The sequence below is a fragment of the Lynx rufus genome, unplaced genomic scaffold (assembly GCF_022079265.1).
Source record: "Lynx rufus isolate CCGP_SWC_20201006 ecotype Redwood Valley unplaced genomic scaffold, mLynRuf1.p SCAF_9, whole genome shotgun sequence".
In the NCBI taxonomy this organism is placed as follows: Eukaryota; Metazoa; Chordata; class Mammalia; order Carnivora; family Felidae; genus Lynx; species Lynx rufus.
The window spans coordinates 109,940,445-109,967,422 of NW_025814897.1; the positions used below are offsets into that span (position 1 = coordinate 109,940,445).

At 49.7% G+C, this 26,978-nt stretch overlaps 2 protein-coding genes across 2 annotated transcripts; one reads left to right on the forward strand and one right to left on the reverse strand.

The window, feature by feature from the left end:
- Positions 1 to 5,815: 5,815 nt before the first annotated feature.
- CCDC87 (coiled-coil domain containing 87) lies at positions 5,816 to 8,401 on the reverse strand. Its single transcript, XM_047071009.1, has one exon. The coding sequence runs from the start codon at positions 8,399 to 8,401 to the stop codon at positions 5,816 to 5,818; it is 2,586 nt and encodes an 861-aa protein (XP_046926965.1).
- A 206-nt stretch (positions 8,402 to 8,607) lies between these two features.
- CCS (copper chaperone for superoxide dismutase) lies at positions 8,608 to 21,208 on the forward strand. The gene is made up of 8 exons (XM_047070821.1): positions 8,608 to 8,717; positions 9,050 to 9,122; positions 15,373 to 15,510; positions 15,718 to 15,895; positions 16,412 to 16,472; positions 20,523 to 20,600; positions 20,671 to 20,774; positions 20,889 to 21,208. The coding sequence occupies exons 1-8, from the start codon at positions 8,679 to 8,681 to the stop codon at positions 21,040 to 21,042; spliced, it is 825 nt and encodes a 274-aa protein (XP_046926777.1). The 5' UTR covers positions 8,608 to 8,678; the 3' UTR covers positions 21,043 to 21,208.
- The last annotated feature ends 5,770 nt before the right edge of the window (positions 21,209 to 26,978 follow it).

Sequence of the window (26,978 nt, forward strand, 5' to 3'; positions counted from 1 at the left end):
GGTGAATGACAGGAATGACAAGGAAAAGGTGGACCAAACACAGAAACCTCAAGGCCAGGAGGAGTGGGGCTGTGGGCTTAGTGGAGTTAGAAGTACCTGGGCTCAAATCTGGTCCCCACCAGCACCCGTGTGCCTCAGCACTCGGTTTCGGCTCTCTGGTTCTCAGCTTCCCAGAGTGGCCAGATCACCAAAAACCAGTCTGTTCGACCAGCAGATGATCAATTTTTTTCTTTTAAGTGGTAGTTTTCCCTCTGGCCTTGCCCTTGACATTCTATAAAGAAACAGAGGGGCGCCTGGGTGGCGCAGTCGGTTAAGCGTCCGACTTCAGCCAGGTCACGATCTCACGGTCTGTGAGTTCGAGCCCCGCGTCGGGCTCTGGGCTGATGGCTCAGAGCCTGGAGCCTGTTTCCGATTCTGTGTCTTCCCTCTCTCTCTGCCCCTCCCCCGTTCATGCTCTGTCTCTGTCTGTCCCAAAAATAAATAAAAACGTTGAAAAAAAAATTTAAAAAAGAAACAGATATTCCTGATCAACCCGCCCCCCCCCCCGCCCCCGCCGCCCCGTCTCCCTGCTTCTACTGCCGTTGCCCCAGTAACTGGCCAGTAGTTCCCTGATCCAGTAATGTCCCTCTGCCCCTACCACTACCCTCACCACTGCCCTTGCCCCATGTCTGCCCCTTCTTCTACTTAAAACAACAACAAAATATTACAAATAGGGCCTCCAGACCCTTTCTAGGGTTTCATGGTGTCAAAACTATTTTCATAATACTGCTAAGACATTATTTGCCTTTTCTACCTCACTCTTTCAAGAGTAGGGTTTTTCCAGAGGCTATGTGACCCATGATATTACAACAGATGTATGCAGAAACAGATAGGAGAATCCAGCGATCTCCCATTAAGCCAGACATTAAAAAGATTTGCAAAAGACTAAAACAGCCAGTCTTCCCTACAGTTTTTGTTTTGGAAAAGTTAGTTTTTACAAAAATGTGTTATTTCTGTTAATATATGATGAGATGAATGTTAATTTAGATAACTGGTAAATATATATATTAAAAAAAAAATTTAATGTTTATTTAGTTTTGAGAAAGAGAGAGACCGAGCGCAAGCAGGGGAGGAGCAGAGAGAGAGGGAGACCCAGAATCCGAAGCAGCCTCCAGGCTCCAAGCTGTCAGCCCAGAGCCCAACGCAGAGCTGAAACCCATGAATAGTGAGATCAGACCTGAGCTGAAGTTGGATGCTCAACCGACTGAGCCACCCAGGCGCCCCTAAACATATATACTTAAACAGACAAATGAACAAATCATCCTTTTAATGTCGTAGCAAATAGAGAAGATGTTGGGCTTTTATGGGCTTGGGCCCTGCCCCTTGCCTGGGCAGCAAAAAGGCTGCAGCAAATCACCCCAGCCAGATTTAATGTATTTTTCTGATGGCCTCTGGCAGGGGCAAAACTGAAATGTCTACAAAAATCCTCAGGAATTTAGAGGATTGATTTTCATCCAGTTTTCCTGGAGTCCAGTCTCCCCAGAGGGAGGTAATAATGCCTTCTCTTTCTTTGCAAGATTGTTTCTCAGGATTAAATGAAATAATATCCCTAAAGCACCTGAGCATGACACTTCACAAACAGTTCTCGGCACAGCTGAGTTTGCTGGGATGGGCTCAGGGGCCTCGTGGCTGCTTGGAGGCTTGGCACAGAGCAAGGGTCCTCACTGCAGCCAGACAACCAAGGCAAAGGATTTGAAGTCTCCAAACCTGGGTTTAAGTCAAGACTCTACCACTTTAGGAGCAAGTCACACTCAACTGATTCTCAGCTGAATGAATGTGAAAAGCACTTCATAAACCACAAATAGGATCAGCACAGGGAGGATCACACAGCCACGGGTTTAGGTCTGGAACTTTGGGAGAGGTGGTCCTAGGTCTATATATTTCCACATCTGAATGCCGGGTAGAAGGGCAGAATCTACTGAGGGAGTGCTTTGAAGCAGGTCTAAGAGTCTCCATCTCCTGTGGCTTCTCATCTCAAGCCTGTCTTGGGTTTTAAGATACCCTTTTATGCCACTTGAGGCCCAGATATCCCAAGTAGACCTGTGTGTCTAGGAATGTACCCTCTTTGTCCTATCTCTGGGCACTAACACTATCTAGAACTGTCAATGAGGGGCGCCTGGGTGGCGCAGTCGGTTAAGCGTCCGACTTCAGCCAGGTCACGATCTCGCGGTCCGGGAGTTCGAGCCCCGCGTCGGGCTCTGGGCTGATGGCTCAGAGCCTGGAGCCTGTTTCCGACTCTGTGTCTCCCTCTCTCTCTGCCCCTCCCCCGTTCATGCTCTGTCTCTCTCTGTCTCAAAAATAAATAAACGTTGAAAAAAAAAATTTAGAACTGTCAATGAGAATTCCAAAGGACTAATTCACAGTGAGATACTGTTTCCCCCAAGACTTTTCCAGTAATCATAATGGCTATCGAGCAATAAGAGGGTTCTTTGGTCAAAGTTAAAGAAGTGTATTTTTTGCAAGATTTATCAGAGCTTTCAATATGCCAATACGTACTGTCAATCTCTGAGGGAATGCGGAAATGTATATGTGATGTTTCCCAAAAATGTTTGACCATGGAAACCTTATTCCAGGACTATCACCCAGGATTAGTTTACTATGCAACACACTTTGGGAAATGCCACACTAAGCTTCCTGTCTCACTCCTCCTGAGTGTTTTGCTTTTTACAGGGGCTGATGTGCTGGCGTTTTGGTTAGCAAACTACAGCATGAGGGCAAAATCTGGCCCTGTGTTGGTAAATACGATTTTATTGGAACACAGCCCTGCCCATGTACCTATACATTGTCTATAATTGCTTTCACACCACAAAAGCAAAATTGAGGCTCATGAGAGAGAACACATAGCTCACAAAGCCTAAAATATTTACTATCTGGCCCTCTACGGAAAAAGTTTGCTGACCTCTGCTGAAGCATTGCTCAACTGGGTTAGGTATAACTTCTGGAGAAGCAGCACAAGAAGAGACGTGAAGCCACACTATGAATGCTACATATAGCACATCTGCTCGGAGGGCCAGGTTAATTCAAAGATAAGCGATTTCAAGCATCATTTTATATTTTAAAACTGGACATACTATGGAGTAGAATGCAAATTTTGCATAAATTTCAAAAATAAAATACTTCAAAGAAATTTCTCAGGCCTCAGGCTAGCTAGCACTGTTTCCCCGCATCAGTACACCCTCCTCGACCACCCCAATCCCTCGTACCTAACCAAAATGTTTATGTTCCTCCATTCCAAGGGGAATTTGGGTGGAGATGTTTGAGAAATGCTGTTTTGTTGGGAAACCAAAACAAAGTTGACGTTTGTGTGTCAGCCAACGATGAGTGAAGGCGTTCACACTACCTATGCTATGCCGGCAGGTGAGCCAGGCTGTATCTAAGGGCTCTTTTACCGTATCTCACAGAATCAGTACACCAAAAAGGCACATGCAGGCTTCTGAGTTTTTGGGTCAGTCCTGGGCTTGAGTCCTGGCTCCCCCACTTAGTACCTTTATGACCCTGGGGAAGCAACTTTACTTACTTGAGCCTTCATTTCCTTAGCATAAAATAGTGATTAACATGCAGGAAAGTGTTCTGAACAAGGTAAGAACTTAATGTTAACTACTAACATGTCAGCTAAATTTCCTGAATACGTAAAGAGCTCTGAAAAATCAAGAAAAAAAGTCAAAACCAGTTGAAAAGTGGGCAAAGCGCATGGACGTTTTACAGAGAAGGGAATACAGTTTTTAAACAGAAAAGATGCAAATTCACTCATAAGAGAAATGAGAACACAACTCAAATGAGTTACTGTTTTTCACCTGCTGGATGGTAAAGGTTGAAAAATTTGATAACATTCTGTTGGTGAGAGTGGGGAAAGAAATATACTCATGCAATGTTGATGATACTGCAAATTGTTACCACCAAATGCTTATGCTTAGACATAATTCCACTTCCAGGAATTTAAACTATAGAAATAGTTGCACATTCTAAATAGGTGAACAAGGATGTTTTCTAGAACATTTTGCATTTTAAATGTCCATGAATGAGGAACTAGTTAAATAAAATAAAATTACACACCGTGGAATACTATATAGCTATCAAAGAGAATAAGGCAGCTCTGTGTGTATGGATATGGAACGAGCTCAAGGCATGTTACGTGAAATAAGAAATGGGGCAAGAGAGCAGTGTAGGGCGTTACTACTATTGGTGTAGTTATAAACATATGCATAGATAACATAAGCATATATGCTCATATATGTACAGGGTCTCTCTGAACTAGTTCATACATTAGCCTATGAGGCCTTACATAATCTAACCTACCCCTTGGCATCGTGTTGACTCCTCTGACTCATCTCCCCTGTGCTCCACTGCACCTGCACTGGCCACCTTGCTTTTCTGGAACACTCCAGGCACCCACCTGCCTTAGGGCTGTGCAGTGGGTGTCAACGAAGTTATCCTCCTTGCTTTTCTGGAACACTCTAGGTACCTGCCTGCCTTAGGGCTTTGTAGTGGGTGTCAAGGAGGTTATCCTCAATGTCTACAGGGCTCACTTCTTCCCTCCTTCAAGACGTTGTTCAATCCTTACCTTCCCAGTGAGGCTTGCACTGACCGCCCTAATTAAAATGACATCCCTCACCCTGTTTCCTCTTACCCTACTCTCCTTTTTCTTTAGTCCACAGTGCTTATCGCCTTCTAACATTCTATTATTCTGTGTGCTTGGGTACTATGTTTACGGTTTATGGTCTGTTTCTCCCAAGTAACGTAGGTATATACTCTACGAAGGGTAGGGATCTTTGTTGTTTAGTGATACAGACCAAGCATGTGTCACCTAGTAGGTGCTCGGTGACTATTTGCTGAATAAGAGAATGGAAAGATGCACAAGATCTGGTGATGGTCCCACAGTGGGGGAACTGGGGTATGGGAGGTAGGGATGGGAAGGAGACTCACTTTTCAGTATATACCCTTTTGTTCTTTGTACCACGTGCTTGTGTTAACTGGTAAAAATGTAATACAGATTTTTACCTCTACCAACAGGATCCTAGAAGTGTAAATAACAAGCTGGACCTAGCCCCTTTATCTGACATATGATGGTCCAGGTACAGAGGAGTTAGGTAATTTGGCTGAGGTTACAAAGCCAGGATTTAAATCCATATTTCCTACTCCAGGGCCCCAGCTCTTTTATTATCATTTTCTTAACGTTTATTCATTTATTTTTGAGGCAGAGCATGCACACGAGCAGGGGAGAGGCTGAGAGAGAAGAAGAAAGAATCCCAAGCAGGCTCCATGCAGTCAGCCCAGAGCCTTACGTGGGGCTCGAGCCCATGAACTGTGAGATCATTACCTGAAATCAAGAGTGAGATGCTTGACTGAGCCACCCTGACACCCCAAGAGCAATAGCTCATAAGCCTCATGCCACAGAACCTCTTGATTTGGGACTCTAATCAGCCAATTTAATGTAGTATGATAAATGCTAAGCTGAGGTGTTCCAAAGGTGAAGGTTTTCCTCTGTCTGACATTTCCCATTACAATGAACTCCAAGGGAGAGTCTCGGTTCTTTTGATATATGAGATTTTGGCTCTATTGTGCATGGCTTGAAATAAAGGGGTATACTGGGTTTCTGGGCTTGGGGATGCATTATGCGAACCTCACGTCAAAATAAAGTATTAATCTCAGTCCCTTGGTAGTTGGAAAACAATGTTCCTGAATCCTGCACTCCTATATCTTCTAAAGCACCCAAGGGGTCTGGAGGATCTGCTGGATTCTTGGGGGTGAGGGGGGGATTTGAGGACACTTGGCCTTGTCAAAGAATAATGGGAGTATTCCCAGGAGCTATTAGAGGCTGGCTGCTGAGCTTCTGGAACAGCCCTGGCTGGTGGGAGGCTTTCTGAGCCCGGGCCAGGTGGCGGACCCGTCGCCGCTGCTGTAGCCAGTAGAGCATCTCCACCTTGTCATGCTTCATCTTGTCCAAGTATCGCCGCCCCTTAAAGGTCACTGGCTCACCAAAAACTAACTCAATCTCCTCCAGGAGGGAAGCCAGAGGGGTCTGCACTAGACTGATCTTTCTGTGTAGGTGGTTGCGGAACTGATTCTCCTCCAGGAGGCGACTCAGGTCCATGTCAGTCTTTTGGAAGAAGCGGTTGGGGTCAGAGGCTTGTCGCTCAAACCATTCCAGTTTCCCCATCAACATTTCCCGCAGCTGAATGGGTTTCAGGGCTTGCTCCCAGGCACTCACCAACGAAGGCAGCTGCCTCAGACGAGCGTTGGAGCTGTACTTGATGGCCATGTCCAGCCGATCCTTGTCAGGGACCTCAAGCATGGACCACAGCCGCTCCAGACGCTTCTGCAGATTCAGGATTTTGTAGGGTTCTCCCAGGGGGCCGCTCCTCTTGGTTCCTAGCCTGTGCCCCAGCACGGTGTTCCAGTCCCACTCTCCTGGCACAAAGTCTGGTTCTTCATCTTCCTGCAAGGGAGGTGGGCGCCGAATCTTTACGGACTCTCTGACAGGGGCCTTGGCCTCCACAGGAACATCCTCTTCATACATTTGGAAGATGACGTGGAGGAAATCTGTCTCCTGGCTGGTGAGGTACTTGAAGTAGTCACTCACAGACAAGGTGGCTTTCCACCAGTTCACCCATGAGGCTTTGTTTGACCACTTCTCCCAGCCTTTGCTTGCTTGCAGTGATGTGAGGGAGGATATCTTATCAGAGGTGGACTGTAAAATGTTTGCTCTCTGGGAATAAAGTCCAGCTAACTTGGGATTGATGACGCGATGCTGTTTTTCTTGATGTAGAAAGGCTGAGGACAGATATGTTGACCAGTCTTTATTGGCTGCAGGCTCAATGAGGGGTCCCTGGTCAAAAGAGAAGTGGTCAAGAGAGACACGGCTCATCAACTCCTTGTAGACCTCCCTGATGTTATTGCCAACAAAGCAACCAACATCCATTTCCTCAATAAGTTTGGGTTCTAGTTCACCAGCCAGGTGGTTGTATAGAACTCCGGCCCTGTCAACGTGGAAGGAGTCCAAAAAGTTTCTCTCAGAGACCTGCACAGCAGCTGCTTGGACCACAACCTGATTTCCTAGCTTCAAAGTAACAGTCACCGGCTGTGGTTGAAATGGAAGGGATTTGGGGCACTGGAGGCCCCACTGTCCAGTGGCTTCTTCCTCTTCGAGGCCCTTCAACATTCTCTGCAGCTCCTCCAGGCGATGTGCTGCAGCTGGGCGGCGGGTCAGGGCCCCTAGGAGTGGGGGCAGGCCTGTGTCCAGTGATGAGTAGTGAGTCCTCTCCAATTTCATGTTATTTATCATCTGCTTCAGGTCCTCAGCCACCGTGTCCCCTGCCAGCTCTGGTTTGCTCTCTGGAGCCAGGACCAACGGGGTTAAGGGGCGAGGGGAGAGTGGAGGGACGCCCAATTCATCTGCTAGCTTCCAGCCCTCCCGCAGAGAGGGCATGGACTGGCCCCTCTGGAACTGGGAGCAGAGGGGCAAGTGGGAGGTAGGGGGAGCCCCGCTGGTGGGAGCCACAGAGTACCCGGGCGGTGACACAATCGGTGTGGAACTGAAGTCGCTTTCTCTCTTCTTCTGCACGGAGGACAGCCATTGGAGAGGCTTCTTCTTCTTCAGTTGCGGGATGGACTTCAGTTCCTTCAGTGGATCCAGTTCAGGCTCACTGAGAAACTCCCGTGGGCGGCTGAGTTGGATGAGATAGTTCAGGTTGAGGGTGCAGCACGGTACTTGGGCGAAGCCGGAGCTGTGAAGCAATGGGCTAGGGAAAAGCTTGAAAGCCCCAGTGGAGCCTACAGGGCGCAGCTTGTGCATGCCGCGGTGGGCCTGCTCTATCTTCAGCAGGGTGAGGAAGTCGGCGAACAAGCAATGATAGACCTCAGGGCTGGTAAGAAAGATTGTGCAGTCCTTGGCGAGCCTGGCGGTTAAACGGGTGAGCGTGGCTGATTCAGTGAAGACACTTGCGGGGGTCGACATGGTGTTCAGCAGGTGCAGGTAGTGTAGGAAGAGCTGCTCACTGCTGAGCAGCACGTAGACCTGGAGTCGCTTTCGCAGTCTCTGGTTGTTCAAGTGGTTCAGACGAGGTTCGGGGGGAGGCTCCTGCCAGCTGCACTTGAGCTCGTCCAGGATGACCTGAGTGAAACGGAGACGACCTTCGGTAGGCACGCGCACCGCCAGCCCACTACTGGCCAGCCGCTCGGCCACCTGGCGGCACAGAGACTCCGCCGTCAGCCGTGAGACCGGCAAGGGCAGCAGCATCGGCACCTCCGGCGGAAGGCGCTTCTGAGATTCTGAGCATGTCGCCTTGCGGGGGAAGAGCGACAGCGGACACAGCAACCGGTGGTAAAACCGCTGGAGCTCGGGGTCCGGCTTATAGGGCTCCATTTTAGCGCTGGCGGCACAGGAGGTCTGGCCAGAAGAGCGCCGGAGGCTACTAAGGCAACCAGGGGTCACTAAGGCAACCAGGGGTCGGATGGCCCGAGTGCGCCTGCGCAGCCGGTGAGTGCCAAAGCTAGACGTGCGGGAGGGGTGTTACGTGCGCGCGCACCAGGAGGCGGGGCAAAATGTGACTTCCGAGGCCCCGCCTCTCCGCGACGCAGTTGGAGGGTTGCCTCTGAGACCTCGAGCAGTTCAGGTCTTCTGGCAGGTGACTGGGTCCGGGATGGCTTCGGACTCCGGGGACCGCGGGACCGCCTGCACGGTGAGGGTCGAGGCCTCGTGTGGGAGCCTCTCTGGGCAGAGAGCCTCGGACCCCGGGGTTAACGCAGGAAGAAGGGAAAGAGTAGGCACCTGGGGCGGGGCCTGGGACCTCCCCGGAAAACCGCTTCGAGACTTGCGGGGCTCTTGGCGTTGACGTGGGAGGGTTGGGGTGCTGGTCCCGGAGCGATCATGACTGATAATGAGGGCGCTTGAGGAGGGGTCACGTGAAGACGTTTTCCTAGGCCTTCGGGGTGGCCATAGGGGAGGTAATGAAGCAGGGTCACGCAGAAGGGGTCCCCAGCTCTCATCTGCGCGTCCCTGACGCCCTTGCAGCTGGAGTTCGCGGTGCAGATGACTTGCGAGAGCTGCGTGGACGCGGTGCGCACGTCCCTACAAGGGGTGGCAGGTAAGAGCCAGAAAAACCGCGGACAGTCTTGAGGCCTCTGGAAGGAGCCGGCAAGTCTCTTGGACCAACCCTACTCCCATTTACAGGTGTAGAAATTGAGACCCAGAGACAGGAAGGAATGTTCTCAGAGTCATACGGAGATGCAGAGGCAGAGCCTAGAGTACAGATCTCAAGCCTGCCCTGCCAGAGCCCTCTACCGGCCCTGACACACTGGTATTGTGCATCTCAGGTGCCCAGGGAATGAGGCAGAGGATAGATAGCCCCACCTACAGAGGGCGTTCCCTGGATACGGCGGCGGCTCTTGCTTGCCCAACAGCATAATCTTAACAACGCAAACAGCAGCCTTGGCCCTGTTCCATCCCAGGCAGCTCCTGATTCTCATAAGCCAGTTAACTGGTCTGGAGGTGACCTTGCACAACAGAAATATCTGAGAGGGCAAAGGCACTGGGAACCGCCTTCCTTTGATTCTGGTAAATGTTCATCCAGTCATTCAGCAGGTATGGACCAGACACTGGGGGCTTTTTAGGGAGAAGTGTTCACAAATGTTTCAGACATAGTCTGCCCTCAGGTGATGATAAGCATGGAAGCCTTGCTCATGGAAGAGCAGTTCTGAGAGGAGATGAATGAGATGGGTCCTGAAGCTAGGGCAGTGATGGCACTTAGCCTGTATAGGGCAGCAGTAGTGGGTAAGGGTATGTGCTCTCGAGTCAGAATGTTTGTGGTCAGATCTCCTCTTTGCCACTGAACGGCACTTAGACTTCATGCATGTTACTACTTGGGCCTGTTTCTTCAGCATTTAAATGGCCATAAACTACTCTTCAGGACTGTCATGAAGAATAAGTTAGTTAATACATGTAAAGCACTTTAGAAAAATCTTTGGCATGTAGCGAGAGCTCACTAAATCTTAGAAATTATGAGAGGAAGGGCTTACAGGTGGCAATCTGATTGGGCAGAGGCATTCGGGGACAGATATTGAAGCAGAGAGAGAGAGAGAGAGAGAGAGAGAGAGAGATTTGCCCTCTCTGGGAGGCCTGGGGCTTTGGAGAAGAGGGTTCTGCTCTTCTCGTAAATAAGTGGGAGAAGCTCCAAGCCCAAGGCTCACTTCCTTGAACCCTTGTCACACGTCCTAGAGTTCCCTGTGGTCTTATGTTTTCTTTCTTACTAGGCTTTGAGCTAAACAAGGGCTGGCCTGGCCTCACTCTGCACCAGCTGTACTGAATCTTGCTCAGCTGGGGAGCCAGCCTTCTTGGTTCAGACCAAGGTCAAGAGTTGAGGAAGTGCATAGTTACAGGGAGCTTCCCACTGGGGCCCTCCCACTTGAGAAGCAGAGAATCAGCTCTTAGGAGACCCCAGAAGAGGAACCCACTTGCATGGAAGCCAGTCCATCAGAAAGTCTTGTCTGCTGTATATCTAAAATATATTCAGAAGTTAGCCTCTCTTTTTCCATACATTGGCCTTCACACCAATCCAGGTCACCTTAGCTCTCCCTGAACCACACAAGAACCTCATCTTTGTGCTCCCTGTTGCCTCTGTAGCCCCCTCCAATAGCTTTTCCATACAAAAGCCAAGGTGATTTTTAAAATTGTGACTTAGATGATATCACTGCCCTACTTAAAATCCTCCAGAAGTAATAATGTTTGAGAGCGTCCCATGGGCCAAGCACTGCTCATTTAGGCCTTTAATATTTCTCTGAAGAAGGTAGTAGTATCTCCATTTGCAGATGAACAAACTGAATAGAAAACTCGACAGAAAGGTTGAGTAACTTGGCTAAGGCCACACATCTAGTATGTGGCAGACTCAGAATTTCAACTCCAGAGTCCACATTCTTTTTTTTTTTTTAACGTTTATTTATTTTTGAGACAGAGACAGAGCATGAACAGGGGAGGGGCAGAGAGAGAGGGAGACACAGAATCTGAAACAGGCTCCAGGCTCTGAGCTGTCAGCACAGAGCCCGACGTGGGGCTCGAACTCACGGACCGCGAGATCATGACCTGAGCCGAAGTCAGACGCTTAACCGACCGAGCCATCCAGGCGCCCCCAGAGTCCACATTCTTAACCACTATACCCTGTGGCTTCTCCCAGTGGCCTCCCGTTGCATTAAAATTAAAATCCAGATTCTTTCCTTTTGGGCCTTGCTTGACTGGTCTCCACTTACAGCTTCATATCTAACTATTCACTTACTTACCTAATTTATTTATTAGAGAGAGAGAATATGCATGAGCAGGGAAGGACCAGAGGGAGAGAGAGAATCTTAAGCAGGTTCCATGCCCAGTGCGGAGCCCAAAGCAGGACTAAATCTCATGACCCTGGGATCATGACCTGAGCCAAAATCAAGAATTGGATGCTTAACCAACTGAGCCACCCTGGCACCCTGTATCTGTTTACTCTCAGCTCTAGCCACATTGGCCTTCCTCTCTTCTTAGAACATGTCAGTGTTGTTCCTGCCTCAAGGTCTTTGCCAGCGTTGTTCCCTCTGTTGGAATACTCTTACCTGACTACATTCAGGGCTTCACTTAGAGGTTCAAGGAGACCTTCCTTGACCAGTCTAAGTGGCTTGGCCCGCATTTGTTCCCTATCACCTGTTTCATTGATCACGCTTTTCACTATCTGAAACTCTGTTGTGTGTGTATTGGGCATTTGTGTCCCTGCACTGGAACACATGCCATTTCATGGGTCAGAGATGTGACCTGACTTGTTCCCTGTTTATTTGCACTGCCTGGAACATGGCACGTGGCAGGTGCTTAGTGTATGCTAGTCAATTAAGGCAAATAAAAAAGTTTCTCACACTGTGTGCTTATCTGAGCCCCAGAAGCCCCAGAACATCAGCCTTAGGGGCTCAACCTTCCTTTCTGTGTGGCAAGGGGACCAAACATCAGCTTTGGGGCTGGACAGGCTGCCTTCCAAGCCAGTTGTGCCCCCCTCCCGGCCTCGTCTCCTCACCTGCCAGATGAGGACAGTATCATCATCCTGATGTGTGTCAGACAGAGCACAGCTCTTGGCGTACCCTGGAGTCAGACCACAAGAGTTCCCCCATTACCCTCCCTGTACCCCGTTTGCAGCCATTGGCATCCAAAGGCATCTCTAAGTGGACCCAGAGCGCCCAACGCTTCACAGGCTACCTGGTGGCTCAGGATAAAATTTTGTTTGAAGTGAGGGCCAGTTTGGTAATTGGAGGGTTTTCTTCTCACAGAGTCACCCTGTACTTGCAGGAGAGGGGATGCATGTGTTCGTCTGATGTCTTACAAATTCTGCCCCTCCCCCGCTCCCCCAACAGTGTCGCTGCTGCTGCAGGGGATCCGAAGACACAAGCCTGTGAGAGAGATTCCTGTCCCTTAGGTGCTACCTCTCCCTGATAGCATTTCCCAGTTTTGCCCCCTGGGCTGTTATTCCCATCTCTGCCTGATGGTTAATCCACAGGGAGTCTGGCTTCGGAGTCTGGCTTCTCCCACAGCCTGTGAGCTCCCTGAGGACAAGGACCAGCGCTTTTCCTGACCCTGGCCTCCTCCATCCCTAGCACACATTTGTGGAAAGAATATGGAGGAGGGAAACCAAAGATGAAGGGAAAACCAGTAGTCCGTGTAGCTTTCAGTTCTCAGGGCACCAGCTCAAAAGGGTGAAATGGCTTATTTAACCTTTGTTCTCTGGATGGCCCACGGCTCCCCTGGGCTTAACCTGCAGAGCAATGGACACATTTACTAAGTTGAAAGCAGAATGGTGGAAGTCCTGCAGGTGAAAGCTGCATTATAGTTCCCAACCCATCACCCGTGTGCTGGCTAAGGGTTTGAGAGCTCTCTTGAAAGGCTTGGGAGGGCCAAATATCTGAATGAAAGAGAAGCCCCTTCTCTTCCTTCTTTGAGTCGGCTCAATGGCCCTCAAAGCTAGGCGTGGGTCAATCATCCCGCAGTCTGTGTGTACATAGGGTCACTTCAGGCATTTGGAGGGCACCTGAGACACACTGACTTTGGAGGCTGACCCCTGTGGACCACACAGAGCTCCTGCACTCACAGGGGACTGTAAGCAGTGCAGCGTGAGTTACTTGGGGGAAAAGGGAGCTCCTACAGGAGGACAGAGGAGGGGCTGCTTCTCAGGGTGAGCGGAGTGTCTGGGCAGGTTTCCAGAGCTAGGCTGCCTGAGATGAATTCCAGTTCCCTGATTTACTACACCGTGCATTTGAGCAAGGTTCTTAAGTCTCTGCAGTTTTCTCATCTGTAAAACAGGGATGTTAGTACCCACCTCACAGGGTTACTTGAGTATCAAATGAGCTCATATGGGTAGAGTATAAAAAGCCCACAGTACATGTGTGCAAATGTTAGCTCTCATGATGATGGTGATAGCACCCCCCTTTTATTTATTTTATTTTATTTTATTTTATTTTATTTTATTTTATTTTATTTTATTTTATTTTATTTTAGGGAGGGAGCACATGTGCATGCAGTAGGGAGGGGCAGAGGGAGAGAAAGAGAGAGAATCTCAAGCAGGCTCCACTCTCAGCACAGAGCCCAATGCAGGGCTCAATCTCTTGACTCTGGGATCATGACCTGATCCAAAATCAAGAGTTGGACACTCAACCGACTGAGCCACCCAGGTGCCCCAGCCCCCCGCCCTTTTAAATTAATTTACTTTGAGAGAGAGGGAGAGAACAGGAGCAGGGGCAGAGTGAGAAGGAGAGAGAGAGAACCCCAAGCAGGCTCCGTGCTGTCAGTGTAAAGCCTGACATGGGGCTCGATGTCACGAAATGTGAGATTTTGAGCTGAGCCCACACCAAGAGTCTGACATTTAACTACCCAGCCCCCCCCCCTTTTAGATGTGTGTGACAGTTTTGTTGATAGGTAATTCAGATATCCTAAAATACACCCATTTTAAGTATACAATTCAGTGGTTTTTTTTTTTTTTTTTTTTTTTTTTTTTTTTAAATTTTTTTTTTCAACGTTTATTTATTTTTGGGACAGAGAGAGACAGAGCATGAACGGGGGAGGGGCAGAGAGAGAGGGAGACACAGAATCGGAAACAGGCTCCAGGCTCTGAGCCATCAGCCCAGAGCCTGACGCGGGGCTCGAACTCCCGGACCGCGAGATCGTGACCTGGCTGAAGTCGGACGCTTAACCGACTGCGCCACCCAGGCGCCCCCAATTCAGTGGTTTTTAATATGATCAGGGTTGTGCAGCCATCACCACTATCAATTGTACATTTCATCCCCTCATGAAGGAATTGTACACTTTGGCGATCACCCTCCTATTCCCCCACCCCCCAATCTGTTGTCTCTATAGGTTTTCCTATTTTGGACGTTTTGTCCATAATGGCATCATCTAATGTGTGGTCTTCTGTGACTGATTCTCACTTAACATGATATTTTCTAGGTGCATCCCTGTGGTAGCATTATCAGCCCTTTGATTCCTTTTTATCTCTTTATGGTTGAGAAATATTCCATTGTATTGATGCACATTTCCTTTTTTTTTTTTTTTTAAATGTTTGTTTAGTTTTGAGATAGTACCAGCGGAGGAGGGACGGGGTTGGGGGTGGGGGGTGGGACAGAGGATCCGAAGCAGGCTCCACGCTGACAGAAGTGAGCCTGATGTGGGGCTCGAACCCATGAACCATGAGATCATGACCTGAGCCTAAGTTGGACGCTCAATCGGCTGAGCCACAGGGGCGCCCCTGGATGCACATTCATCAGTTGATGGGCATGTGGGTTGTTTTCTCCTCTGGGCTATCATAAATAATGAAATACTGATGGCCCACTTTTATGAAAACATCTTAAGTAATTACCTGTGTTTCTTAAGTTACAAATAACTCCTGGCTTGGGGCGCCTGGGTGGCACAGTCGGTTGAGCGTCCGACTTCAGCCAGGTCACGATCTCGCGCTCCGTGAGTTCGAGCCCCGCGTCAGGCTCTGGGCTGATGGCTCGGAGCCTGGAGCCTGTTTCCGATGCTGTGTCTCCCTCTCTCTCTGCCCCTCCCCCGTTCATGCTCTGTCTCTCTGTCCCAAAAATAAATAAAAAACGTTGAAAAAAAAATTAAAAAAAAAACAAAAAAAACAAATAACTCCTGGCTTATAACAGGGACACACAATAACCCTGGAGGTGAAGTGGCATTCTCCCCACTTTATTTATAAAGATTTATTTATCAGAGAGGTTGAGGGCCTTAAACAGCCAGCAGGCAGCTTCCCAGCTTGCCTCCAGCCGTGGGGAGGTTGGTGAAGATGAGGATGGGGTGTCAGCCCTCTGCTGCCCATGCCCCCCCTCTCCCCACAGGTGTTCAGAGTGTGGAGGTGCAGTTGCAGAACCAGATGGTCCTGGTGCAGACCACCCTGCCCAGCCAGGAGGTGCAGGCCCTTTTAGAAGGCACAGGGCGGCAGGCGGTGCTCAAGGGCATGGGCAGTGGCCTATTGCGTGAGTAGCCGCTACAGCCCTGGCCTTGGCTTCTCTGGGAGGGAGGGGGCTGGTACACATCTAAACTGTAGGATTCGGAGGTTGGGGGTTCAGGTGGCCTTGGGGAAGGCATGAGAGTTATGCGGGGCTCTCTCCTTGCCCTTTTTGAGCTGATGAAGGTGTGGGGCTGAGGTGGCGAGCCAGCCCAGGTGTCTTGATACCTTGCAGAGAATCTGGGGGCAGCAGTTGCCATTCTGGAGGGGCCTGGCCCTGTGCAAGGGGTGGTGCGCTTCCTACAGCTGACCCCCGAGCGCTGCCTCATTGAGGGGACCATTGATGGCCTGGAGCCTGGGCTGCACGGACTCCACGTCCATCAGTTTGGGGACCTCACAGGGAACTGCAGCAGGTAAGTCATCTGTAACTTCCCCGGTGGCATCTTCATTCCCCCAGTTGTGCACCCACTCCGTGCAGAGGCTGTGTTCGGCCGTCTACACAGGCTTTCACACTTGTTCCTCACAAGTACTGTAAGGCATATACACACACACCCAGTCTACAGATGAGGAAACTGAGGCTCAGTCAAAGGCCCCAGGGCATGTACATGGTAGGGTGGGATTTGAACCTTGATATTCCTGCTCGTAGCCACCTTACTGCCTCTGACAAGGAAGTAACTCCTACTAGACACAGAAGGGCGGGTCTCCATGTCGTGGTGTTTGTCATGCTGTGATGCAATTAGTTGCTTACTCATCTGTGTCTCCCCCAAAAGTTTATTGAGGGCAGAACCCACATCTGATTCTTCTCCGTGCCCTCAGCCCAGAGCCTGGTACAGAGTAAGTCTGTTTGCTGAGTGAGTGGGTGAAATAAATAGAGAGGATGGCCTGCGAGCCACTGTTTTGCTGCCCTCCTGCTTACCTTTTGTTCTTAGCTGTGGAGACCACTTTAACCCTGATGGAACATCTCATGGGGGCCCCGAGGACTCTGACCGGGTAAGTGTCCATCTGGGTGAAGTTTAGGCTGCAAGGGGGCCCGAGGCCTCAGGCAGGGCAGGCTGCTCCTGGGGCGTTAGCGGACAATTCCATTTTGGTGGGGTCCCCTCATTTTATCTTATTCCATTTAGAAACATTGACCCTCCCTGTGGTTGAGGCCTGACCCCAAGAGCTCACAGTCTGGTGAGGGAGACCCTTGAGGACCCCGTGGTTGCAGAGCAGTGAGGTGACCCTTGCAGGAGCCTGTGTGAGGCCCCGGGAGCCCAGGGCAAGCACCCGATCCGGCCTGAACCCAAGGACATGGGCAGTGGGAGAGGCTTTCTGGAGAACCGAAGGTGTGGAAGTTGAAGATTTTGCCTGAACTAAAAAGGCCATTTCTGATGGTGCAACTCCCAGCTTGAAGTTTTGTTTTTCACCAGAGAATTGTTTCCCGTCGGCAGTGAGTTCTATGCTGCCTTGGTTTTTGCTTATCTGAGTATTGCTTGTTCTGTTAGTTATTCCACAGTTTCCTGTAAGTTAACTCAGGTTTTTCCTTAGGTAAATTGGGTTATTTCTTTTTTTAATTTTTGTTAATGTTTATTCAGTTTTGAGAGACAGAGGCAGAGCATGAGCGGGGAAGGGGCAGAGAGAGAGGGAGACACAGAATCTGAAGCAGGCTCCAGGCTCTGAACTGTCGGCACAGAGCCTGACGTGGGGCTCAAACTCACGGACCGTGAGATCATGACCTGAGCCGAAGCCGGACGCTCAACCGACTGAGCCACCCAGGCGCCCCAAATTGGGTTATTTTTAATGCTATAATCTATCATGGAAGGTTTCAAACATTCCAAAGGAGAGAAACTTGTCCTAAACTCCCGTGTCCCTATCACCCAGTTTCAACAGTGACCAATTCATGGCCAGTGTTTTTTGTTTTTTTTTTTAATGTTTATTTTTGAGAGACAGAGACAGAGCATGAGTCGGGGAGGGGCAGAGAGCAAGGGAAACACAGAATCTGAAGCAGGCTCCAGGCTCCAGGTTGTCAGCACAGAGCCCGACATGGGGCTTGAAATCACAAACCGTGTGATCATGACCTGAGCCGAAGCCGGACGCTTAACCGACTGAGCCACCCAGGTGCCCCATGGCCAGTCATTTTTCATCTACATCTCCAGCCTTTCTCCACCATTATTTTGAAGCAAATCAAGACATCGTTTCATGTAATTAAGGTCGGTTTATTTTTAACAAGAAACCTAATACTGCCACAGAGAATGGAAAACCGGTACTTGTAGCCATAAGAGCAGGGTCATTGCAAAAATGACCTTTGGAGGCCAACTAAACGTTAGTACAGTCCTGCTGGGTTCTGGCCTGCAAGGTCTGAGAACTGAGGAAGGCCTGCTTTTTCTCCTTTATGTGGAGATTAGTGAATGTTAGAGAAGGTGTTGAAGACTGAATTAAACCTTTGTCCTGGGTGTCCTCCAGGATGATTGCCCTCACTCAGGGATTTAATGTTTCCTAACACCCGGTCACATCTCCTTCACTTCTGGGGTACGTGTTCCCTCTGCACTCGGAGATTCAGTACCAGGGCAGGCTCTGGGGCCTGGTCCCTCTCCCGGGACTTGGCAGCCCCTCTTTACACCCTCCCAGGACTCACAGGCTTCCTGGATTTGTAATTTCTATCTGATGAAGGTTTGTAGCCTTCTGCCACAGAACAAATGAAGCTATGGTACATGTTTCTTAACTCATGTACCTGATTTCTTGGACTTTTGACAGCTCCCTCACATTTCCGATGGTCAAAAGTTTGACTCCTTTCCCCTCCCACCCTGGGAAGCCAGAGAAGGGTTTCTGTCGGGTCCACTGTGTGGTGCTGTGTTTGTGCCCCATGTAGCAGTGACCTATCGCCGTGAATCAAATCATTCCCAACTTGGGGGTTTAAAACAACAAGCATTCATCTCCATTTCTCCGGAGCAGGAACATGGGTGCAGCTTAGCTGGGGGCCTCTGGCTTGGGGTGACTATAATCAAGGTGTTGGCCGGGGCTGCAATCATCGCAAGGCTCATGTCACTGTTGGCAGGCCTTGGGTCCTCCCTGGCTGTTGGCCAGAGACATCAGTCCTTTGCCACGTGGGCCTCTTCCTAGGGCAGCTCACAACACGGCAGCTGGGCTTCCCCCAGAGCGAGTACGCAAGAGAGGGCATCCGAGACGGAACCATTCTATCTTTGTAACCTAGCCTAGTAAGTGATGCTAGGTCTAGCACGTGCACAGTGGAAGAACACAGAGGGACGTCAGTACAGGGAAGGTGCATCTTAGAGCACCTCGAGCCTTGCAAGGTGCTGCGCAAGAATTAAGCAGGTGAAGAACAGAGAGTGGGAATGTCAGGCACAGATGGGTGGGGGTGGGGGTGGGGGCGACTCCATAGGCAGAGGCCCTGCGGCATGAACCAACAGGGAGCAGTTGGGAACTGGCAGCACTATGTCTGTTAGGGAGTGGAGACCGGAAGGGTGAGAGACCATCTCGCAGCCTTGCTGTAGCCCAGGGCCCCTCAGGGCGGGGGATGAGAAGGGGCTGGGGCCAGCTGCTCTACTGTCCACAGGTCCTTGATAGAGATAAAGACTTGAGCAAGAGCTGGGCTGCCAAGGCTGCCATGGTGACTGACAAGTTCCTTTTGGATTTCTGCATCTGCTTTTGCCCAGCTGGAAGTGAATTCAATGTGGGGGTTTACACCAGAGCCTGGCTGTCCCTTTGCACCTCTCGTAACTGGTCCCCAAGCTGCCTTCCCTTCTCTTGCCTCCCCCCAATCCTTCCTCTTCGTGCGCTGTGCTAGAGGTTGCCCAAAGCACAGAGTAACCATGCCATGCCCCTGCCCAAAGCCCTTCTTGGCTCCCCAGCTCCTAAGGGCACAGACCCTGGCCAGCTGCTTGGTGTGACATTCAAGGCCCTGCGGCCCAGTTCTACTTGCCCAAGTGCAGGGGCAGGAGTGGTCCGTGCTGCTGGGTCATGGCTCTTGAGCCGTATTGCTAGGCTGCTTGCTGTCTCAGCCCAATCCTGAAGATGCTCCTCAAGGCTCAGTATCACCTCCCCTTCCTTGATCTTTCTGCCATAAAGGCCCCCACCGCAGGATAACAAAAAGCGCCAGGTGTAAGCAGCAGATGTCTCTCTGGAAAACAAGATAAAGCAGAAGTGGCACTTCTTGCTGCTTGTCACCCCCGTCCCCCAGTGACATGCTTTGTGACCATTCTTCACAGCAAAGCCATGTGCACCAGCCCGCACAGGCACAGGCACTTGCTTCTGCCTAAAGCGTCCGATTGGGCACAATTTATCTGTACAGACGTGGGCTTCCGTGACTTCCCAGTAAGGTCCAGTCACCTGCAAACCTACTCGCTGCCGTACTAACTCTGTGTTTCATAATCGCTAGTCTGTTCGACGTCTGTCTCCCCACCATGCTTCGAGCTCCTTGAGGGTGAGGACTGCATGTGCACGCTACAGCATGCCAGCAAAGTGTGTCTGATGGAGGAAGTGCTTGGTATATGTGTTAGGACATTTGTTATTACCTTCAAAGGGAAAAGGTAGGCAGAGCCAACTTCTGGGGGAGGGCAGGATAGGCTCCTTGCTCCCTGTGTTTCTTCTCTGTGTTCCTGGAGGCTGGGAGTCAGGGACCAGTGCTGGCTGCTTCCTGTGGTCAGGAAGCCAAACCTGGCCAACTTAAGCCCAGGGGAATTGCATGCAGACCGCCAAGGGCTTAGAGTCAACGAGAGGCTGGAGAACGGGGCTTGTAAAGAAGAAGGAACCAGGCTGGCTTTTGAGGCTGGGTTGCAGGGAGGGTGACAACCTTGTAGGAGAAACAGTCTGGTCCGGTGGGCATGACTTCCTAGGAAGGGGGTCACTGGCCAGGATTTCAGTCCCAGGGAGGGAGCATCTAGTTGCCATCCTGTGGCATCCTAAGGCCATTCCTTGTCTTACCAGACTGCACCCAGAGGAGGGCACTGATACTTTTGGGGAAGGGGAATCAGATACTGGGAAGCCAGAAGCTGGTGGCTGTGCCCCATGTGCCCCTCTCCTCACCCCTGTATGTCACCGCAGCACCGAGGAGACCTGGGGAATGTCTGCGCTGACACTGATGGCCGAGCTGTCTTCAGGATAGAGGATGAGCAGCTGAAGGTGAGTGGAAAAGAGGGTGGGGACCTTTCCTAACAGGTCCACTGTCTGAGGCTGTTATCTGCCCTCAAAGGTGTGGGATGTGATTGGCCGAAGCCTGGTCATCGATGAGGGAGAAGACGACCTGGGCCGGGGTGGCCATCCCTTATCCAAGGTCACAGGGAACTCAGGAGAGAGGTGAGTGATGCCACCCCCGGCAGGAGGCTGTGCTGTGCCAGCGGTGCACGGGCAGCCCTGGAGGAGCCCAGACCAGTTTACAGCGCCCGCTCCTGACCACACATTCTTCCTCAGGTTGGCCTGTGGCATCATCGCACGCTCCGCTGGCCTTTTCCAGAACCCCAAGCAGATCTGCTCCTGCGACGGCCTCACTATCTGGGAGGAGCGACACCGGCCCATCGCTGGTGAGGGACGAAAGGAGCCGGCCAAGTCCCCTTCCCACCTCTGAGCACGGCCTCAGCCTCGGATGTGTGACTGTTCTCCCAGCTGAGCACCTCCACTTGCAGAGAGCGGGCAGGGAGGCCCTGCTTGCCCAGTCCCAGGAGAACTCGGGTACAGGGTGTGTGGGGTTACTGTGATGGCGCCTTGGCAAATTAAAGTTTTATTTTCATACAGAACGTTGGCTTTTGTCCGTGTCCCAACAACGTCCCTTTATGGCCTTGGTGAACACGGTTCCCCTACCTGTCTCCTCCCTTTGAGGACCACCTCTTCGCTTTGGAGCCAAGCAAAACTGGATTCAAATCCACACACTTCCCGAGGGCTGCGTCCTCCTCCTCAGGGTCAGTGCTGGGCCCCAGCACTCATATTTCTGTCAGGGCAGATCCTGCTTTAGTTCCTCCCTGTGGATGGACCTGTAACATAGGAATACGGGGGCTGCAGGCGGCCCTCTTCCCCCCGCCTTGTCAACTGAGTATCAGAAAAAGACTGTCTGCTGAGGAGAGGGATGAGGCAGACGCACAGGGAGAACCTGAGAGTTGTTGGATAATGCCAGACGCTCCAGGGTCCCCACTCTGGGCCTTTCCTGTGGCCAGCTACTTCCTGACCAGGGAGGGGGGGCGGTCAAGAGACACTCCTGGATTTTCCCCATGCAGCGCCCCCTCCCCCCTTTTGAAATTAATCTGGCTTGAGTTGATTTCTTTACTCACAAGTAAAAGACTCTTAATTAATCTAATAAAGTGCTTGGCGCAGAACGTGGCACATGGGAGGTCAAGGGAGCAGTGGCTGTGCATCTGAGGCCAAACGGGGCCCCTGGAAGCTGCCCAGCCAAGCCCCTCCTCTCACAGGGATGGCCAATATCCAAGGACTAATGTGTGGGGCCAGGGTTTCTGGGCCTCCCCACTTACCGTTTTGCCCCGTACCCTTCCCCCCACTGGACCTTGTCATGCTTGCTCATCCATGACAAAACTGGGGTTTTTTTTGACACAGCGGACTGTCAGAATACAAACTTTGCCCCTTACCCTGCCTTCTTGGAACCGGGCAGGCGGTTTTACAGTTAGCTGGCCTTGGCTGAGATGTGCCTGGCTCTGCTCCCACTCCCCCCGGCCTTGCCTGTTGCTCGGTCACGGCTGCTGGCTTTGCCTCCAGCCCCAGCCCTTGAACCCTGCTCTTTCTTGCCCTATGCTGCCAAACCTATGCTTGTTGCTTTCCAGCTCCCTTGATTCCTGGGAACCACCCTTTTAAGCATGGGGCCCAGGCTGTGTCCCCTATGCTTCCTCCAGAGCATTGCAAGAGCTGCTCCTGGATGCTGCCCACAGCCAGCCCCTGGCCTCCTCCCACCTCCCTTCTGGAGTGACAGCTGGAATTAACCCTTTTATGACTAAACCTCTTAGCAAACTGAAGGGAGCAACACCCCCATTAGCTTTTCTCTCTTCTAAACCTTCCCCCCCCCCCCATCTTCTAAACTCTTAAACGTGTAGTGTTCAAACTTTGGTTTAAAACCACAGAACAGGGGCGCCTGGGTGGCTCAGTCGGTTGAGCGTCCGACTTCAGCTCAGGTCACGATCTCGCGGTCTGTGAGTTCGAGCCCCGCATCGGGCTCTGTGCTGACAGCTCAGAGCCTGGAGCCCGTTTCAGATTCTGTGTCTCCCTCTCTCTGCCCCTCCCCCGTTCATGCTCTGTCTCTCTCTGTCTCGAAAATAAATGAACATTTAAAAATAAATAAATAAATATAAAATAAAAGTTTTATTCACTTTTAAACTTCATTAAAAACGTAATCATATTAGGTAATACCCATGTAGTCATTTATTAAGTCCCAGGCTCTTTTCTAAACATTTTACATGCAATACTTCACTTAATCCTCAAGATAATAACTGCACGGCAGCTTCTGTTATTATCCCACAATGCAGATGAGGAAACTGAAGCACAGAGTGGCTATGTAACTTGTGTAAGGTCACACAGTAATGTGGCAGAGTCTAGGTTCAGACTTGTGGTCTGGCTCCAAGTCTATACTCTTAACCACTCTATTCGTGCTCTTGTAAAGTATGGAAAGTAAGATACATTTGTCATAAATAGAAGTTTGCTAGAAAAAGAGCATACGTAGCAATTAAAATAAAAATTGTTCATCCACGAACTGCACCAACATTGTGTATAACTCCAGTGGCTTTGCACTGCATTTCAGGGAACCCAGACACTTTTTTTTTTAAAATATCTATTTATTTTGAGAGAGAGAGAACACAAGGAGGTGGAGGGGCAGAGAGAGAGGCAAAGAGAGAATCCCAAACAGGCAGTGCAGAGCCCTATGTGGGACTCAAACCCACCAACTGTGAGATCATGTCCTGAGCTGAAATCAAGTGTTGGATGCCACCCAGGTGCTCCGAACCCAGACACTTCCTTTTGCCTCCTGTTTTGTCAGCCACCATTTATTATTTTTTCTTCTGCCACAACTTTTTTTCAGTGGCACCCAGCACCCAACCTCATTAGCCATGTCTTAGGGACCTCTTGTCTCTCCCTCCCTCTTCTCTCTGGGTTTTCCCCTCTGGCAATCCCATTCATTCTGGGATTCCACACTGTGGGTCTGGAGAGCTGTGAACATTTAAGGAAACTTCTGTTTTCCCAAGTATGAGAACTTCTCCCCAGCTGAATCCCAGCCCAGGGGCCCCGTTGGAGTCCCTCCTCGGAGCAGTGGCAGACCTCTTCTTGAGGACTCCTGGCTGCAAGTGGTGGTCCTTGGAAGAGATGGGGCTGTTTCCCAAGGCAAGTGCAACTCTGGCTTCTGAAAATCCTTTTCCCTGTTCCTCTTGTCTGTCTTCTCTGACTTTTCCACAACCAGTGGCTCTCAGGTGAGGGCTCTTGTGGTCCTTGGACCAGCAGCATGAGCATCCCCTGGAAAGGTTTGAAATGTAAATTTCAGGGCTTCACTCCAGACTTACTGAATCAGAAACTGTGGGTGAAGCCTGGAGATCTGTTTTATTTTATTGTATTTTATGTGTAATTCTTTTTTTTTAAATTTTTTTTAATGTTTATTTTTGAGAGAAAGAGCGCGAGCGGAGGAGGGGCGGAGAGAGAGAGAGAGAGGGAGACGCAGAATCCAAAGCAGGCTCCAGGCTCTGAGCTGTCAGCACAGAGCCTGATGTGGGGCTGGAACTCCTGAGCCAGATCATGACCTGAGCTGAAGTTGGATGCTTAACCAGGCGCCCCCTGGAGATCTGTTTTTTTTTTTTTTTAATTTTTTTTTAATGTTTATTTATTTTTTGAGACCGAGAGAGACAGAGCATGAGCAGGGAAGGGGCAGAGAGAGAGGGAGACACAGAATCGGAAGCAGGCTCCAGGCTCTGAGCTGTCAGCACAGAGCCCGACGCGGGGCTCGAACTCACGGACCGTGAGATCATGACCTGAGCCGAAGTCAGACGCTTAACCGACTGAGCCACCCAGGCACCCCTGGAAATCTGTTTTAAAAGCCTGTGAGCTGATTTTGAAGCACACTGAAGTTTGAGAGCTTCTAGTCTCATCTTTTAAAAAATGGTTGGCTTAGGGCGCTCAGAGCAGTATGTCAGCCTGCTGTTCTCTATCGTGATGTAGGAGCAGAGTCTAGGATCATCCTCCAGCCCCCACATACTTCTCAAATTTAAATACATATATGATACCTACTTCCAAGAAGGACTCGGTGTAGCTTAGCCAGAGATAAAGAGGAGATTATAGCTAAACACCTAGGTGAGGGAAGCACCATAACAGACAGTGCTCAGCTTTAAGGTGAAGAGGAAAGAACTCAGGGTTCCCATGGCCTCATTGCCTGCTAATAGCACTAACAATTCTGGTACGAAAGAACTGTCGCTGGGTTTTTGATGCACATTAGTGGTATTGGTGCACTGACAAGACTATTAGTGGTTACTTTCTAGAAATAAATTACTGTGGGGACACTTGGGTGGCTGAGTCAGTTGAGCGTCCGACTCTTGACTTCGGTGCAGGTCATGATCTCATGGTTCTTGAGTTCAAGCCCTGCATCTACGCTGACAATGTGGAACCTGCTGGGGATTCTCTCACTCTGCCCCTCTCCCACTTGTGCTCCTTCTCTTTTTTTCTCTCTCTCTAGAGAAATAAAAGCTTAAAAAAAATCATTGTGATTGGCTAACAATGCTCCCTAATGTTACCATCCCTATCCTAATCCCCGGAAGCCGTAAATGTGAACTTATGTGGGAAAAGAGTCTTTGCAGATGTGATTAAGTTAAAGATTCTGAGGGGCACCTGGGTAGCTCAGTCGGTTGAGTGTCTGACTTTGGCTCAGGTCATGATCTCATGGTCCATGAGTTCGAGCCCCGCATCAGGCTCTGTGCTGACAGCTCAGAGCCTGGAGACTGCTTCCCACTCCGTGTCCCCCCTCTCTCTTTGCTCCTCCCCCACTCGTGCTCTGTCTCTCCCAAAAATGAATAAACATTAAGAAAAATTTTTTTAATAAAAAAAAAAGATTCTGAGATGTTATAACAGCCACAAGAAACTGATGCAGTTAGGATTCAATTTTATTAAAGTAACACATTTAAAACTTAGTTTTCCTTAAGGCTTTAAGTTCAAATTATAAAACTTACTATTCTATTTATAAATCGAGTAAAATAAAAACTACTCTCTTTACCTTTTTTTTTTTTTTTGACAAAACTCAGGTTGGATACATTGGGCTCCCTTACATAATCATATCCATTTGCAACATAAGTTCCCTCAAAGTTTTAAAATTGTATTTGTGGGGAGCAGCGTCTGGGTGTCTCAGTCGGTTAAACATCCGATTTCAGTTCGGGTCATCATCTCATTGTTTCTGCGCTGACAGCACAGAGCCTGCTTGGGATTCTTTCTCACCCTCTCTCTCTCTACCGTTCCCTCTCTCTTTCTCAGTAAATAAACTTTAAAAATAAAAACTAAAATTGCATTTGTTGGTGCCTGAGTGGCTCAGTCAGTTAAGCAACTGACTCTTGATTTGTCTGGGGTCATGACCTCACAGTCCTGGGACGTCGCCACGTGGGCTCTGAGCTGAGCATGGAGACTGCTTGGGATTCTCTCCCTCCCTTTCCCTGTGACCATTTTCCCACTTTATCTCTCCCCACCCCCCCCATTTCCCACACTCTATCTAAAAAAAATTAAAAATAAATAAAATTGTATTTGCACACCTAATTCTCTTAAATATCCAAGGATGCCTGGACTGAAGGTAAACTACCCAACGTGCTTCTCTCTTAAATTGATAAATACAGTGAAACCAGGCTGCTACAATTTACAAACTTAAAAAAAATATTATGTATTTTAGCTAAAAATCCCAACCCCCAAATCAGTTTTTAAAAACATTTTCTTCTGAAATTGTTTTAGATTAACAAAAAAAGTTGCAGTGGGATGAATCTGGAAAATATTTTATGCTAAGTATAAGAAGCTGGTGGGGCGCCTGGGTGGCTCAGTCGGTTAAGCGTCCGACTTCGGCTCAGGTCACGATCTCACGGTCCGTGAGTTCGAGCCCCGCGTAGGGCTCCGGGCTGATGGCTCAGAGCCTGGAGCCTGCTTCCGATTCTTTGTCTCCCTCTCTCTCTGCCCTTCCCCCGTTCATGGTCTGTCTCTCTCTGTCTCAAAAATAAATAAAACGTTAAAAAAAATTAAAAAAAAAAAGAAGCTGGCACAAGAGCCATATGTTTGTATGGTTCTATTTGAAATGTCTGAAAGAGGCAAATCCAAAGTCAGAGGGATCTGTGGTCACCAGGGTCTAGGGAGGAGGGGACAGACAGAGAGCTAACGAGCACAGAGTTGCTTTTTGGGGGTGATTAAAATGTCCTGGAATTAGATGATGGTGATGGTTACCCAACCTTATGAATATACTAAGAACCACTGAATGGTACACTAAAAGGGTGAATTTTATGGCATATGAATTATATCTCAATGTTTAACAATCATTTACTTAAGAAAGAACAGTAGAGAGTCCAT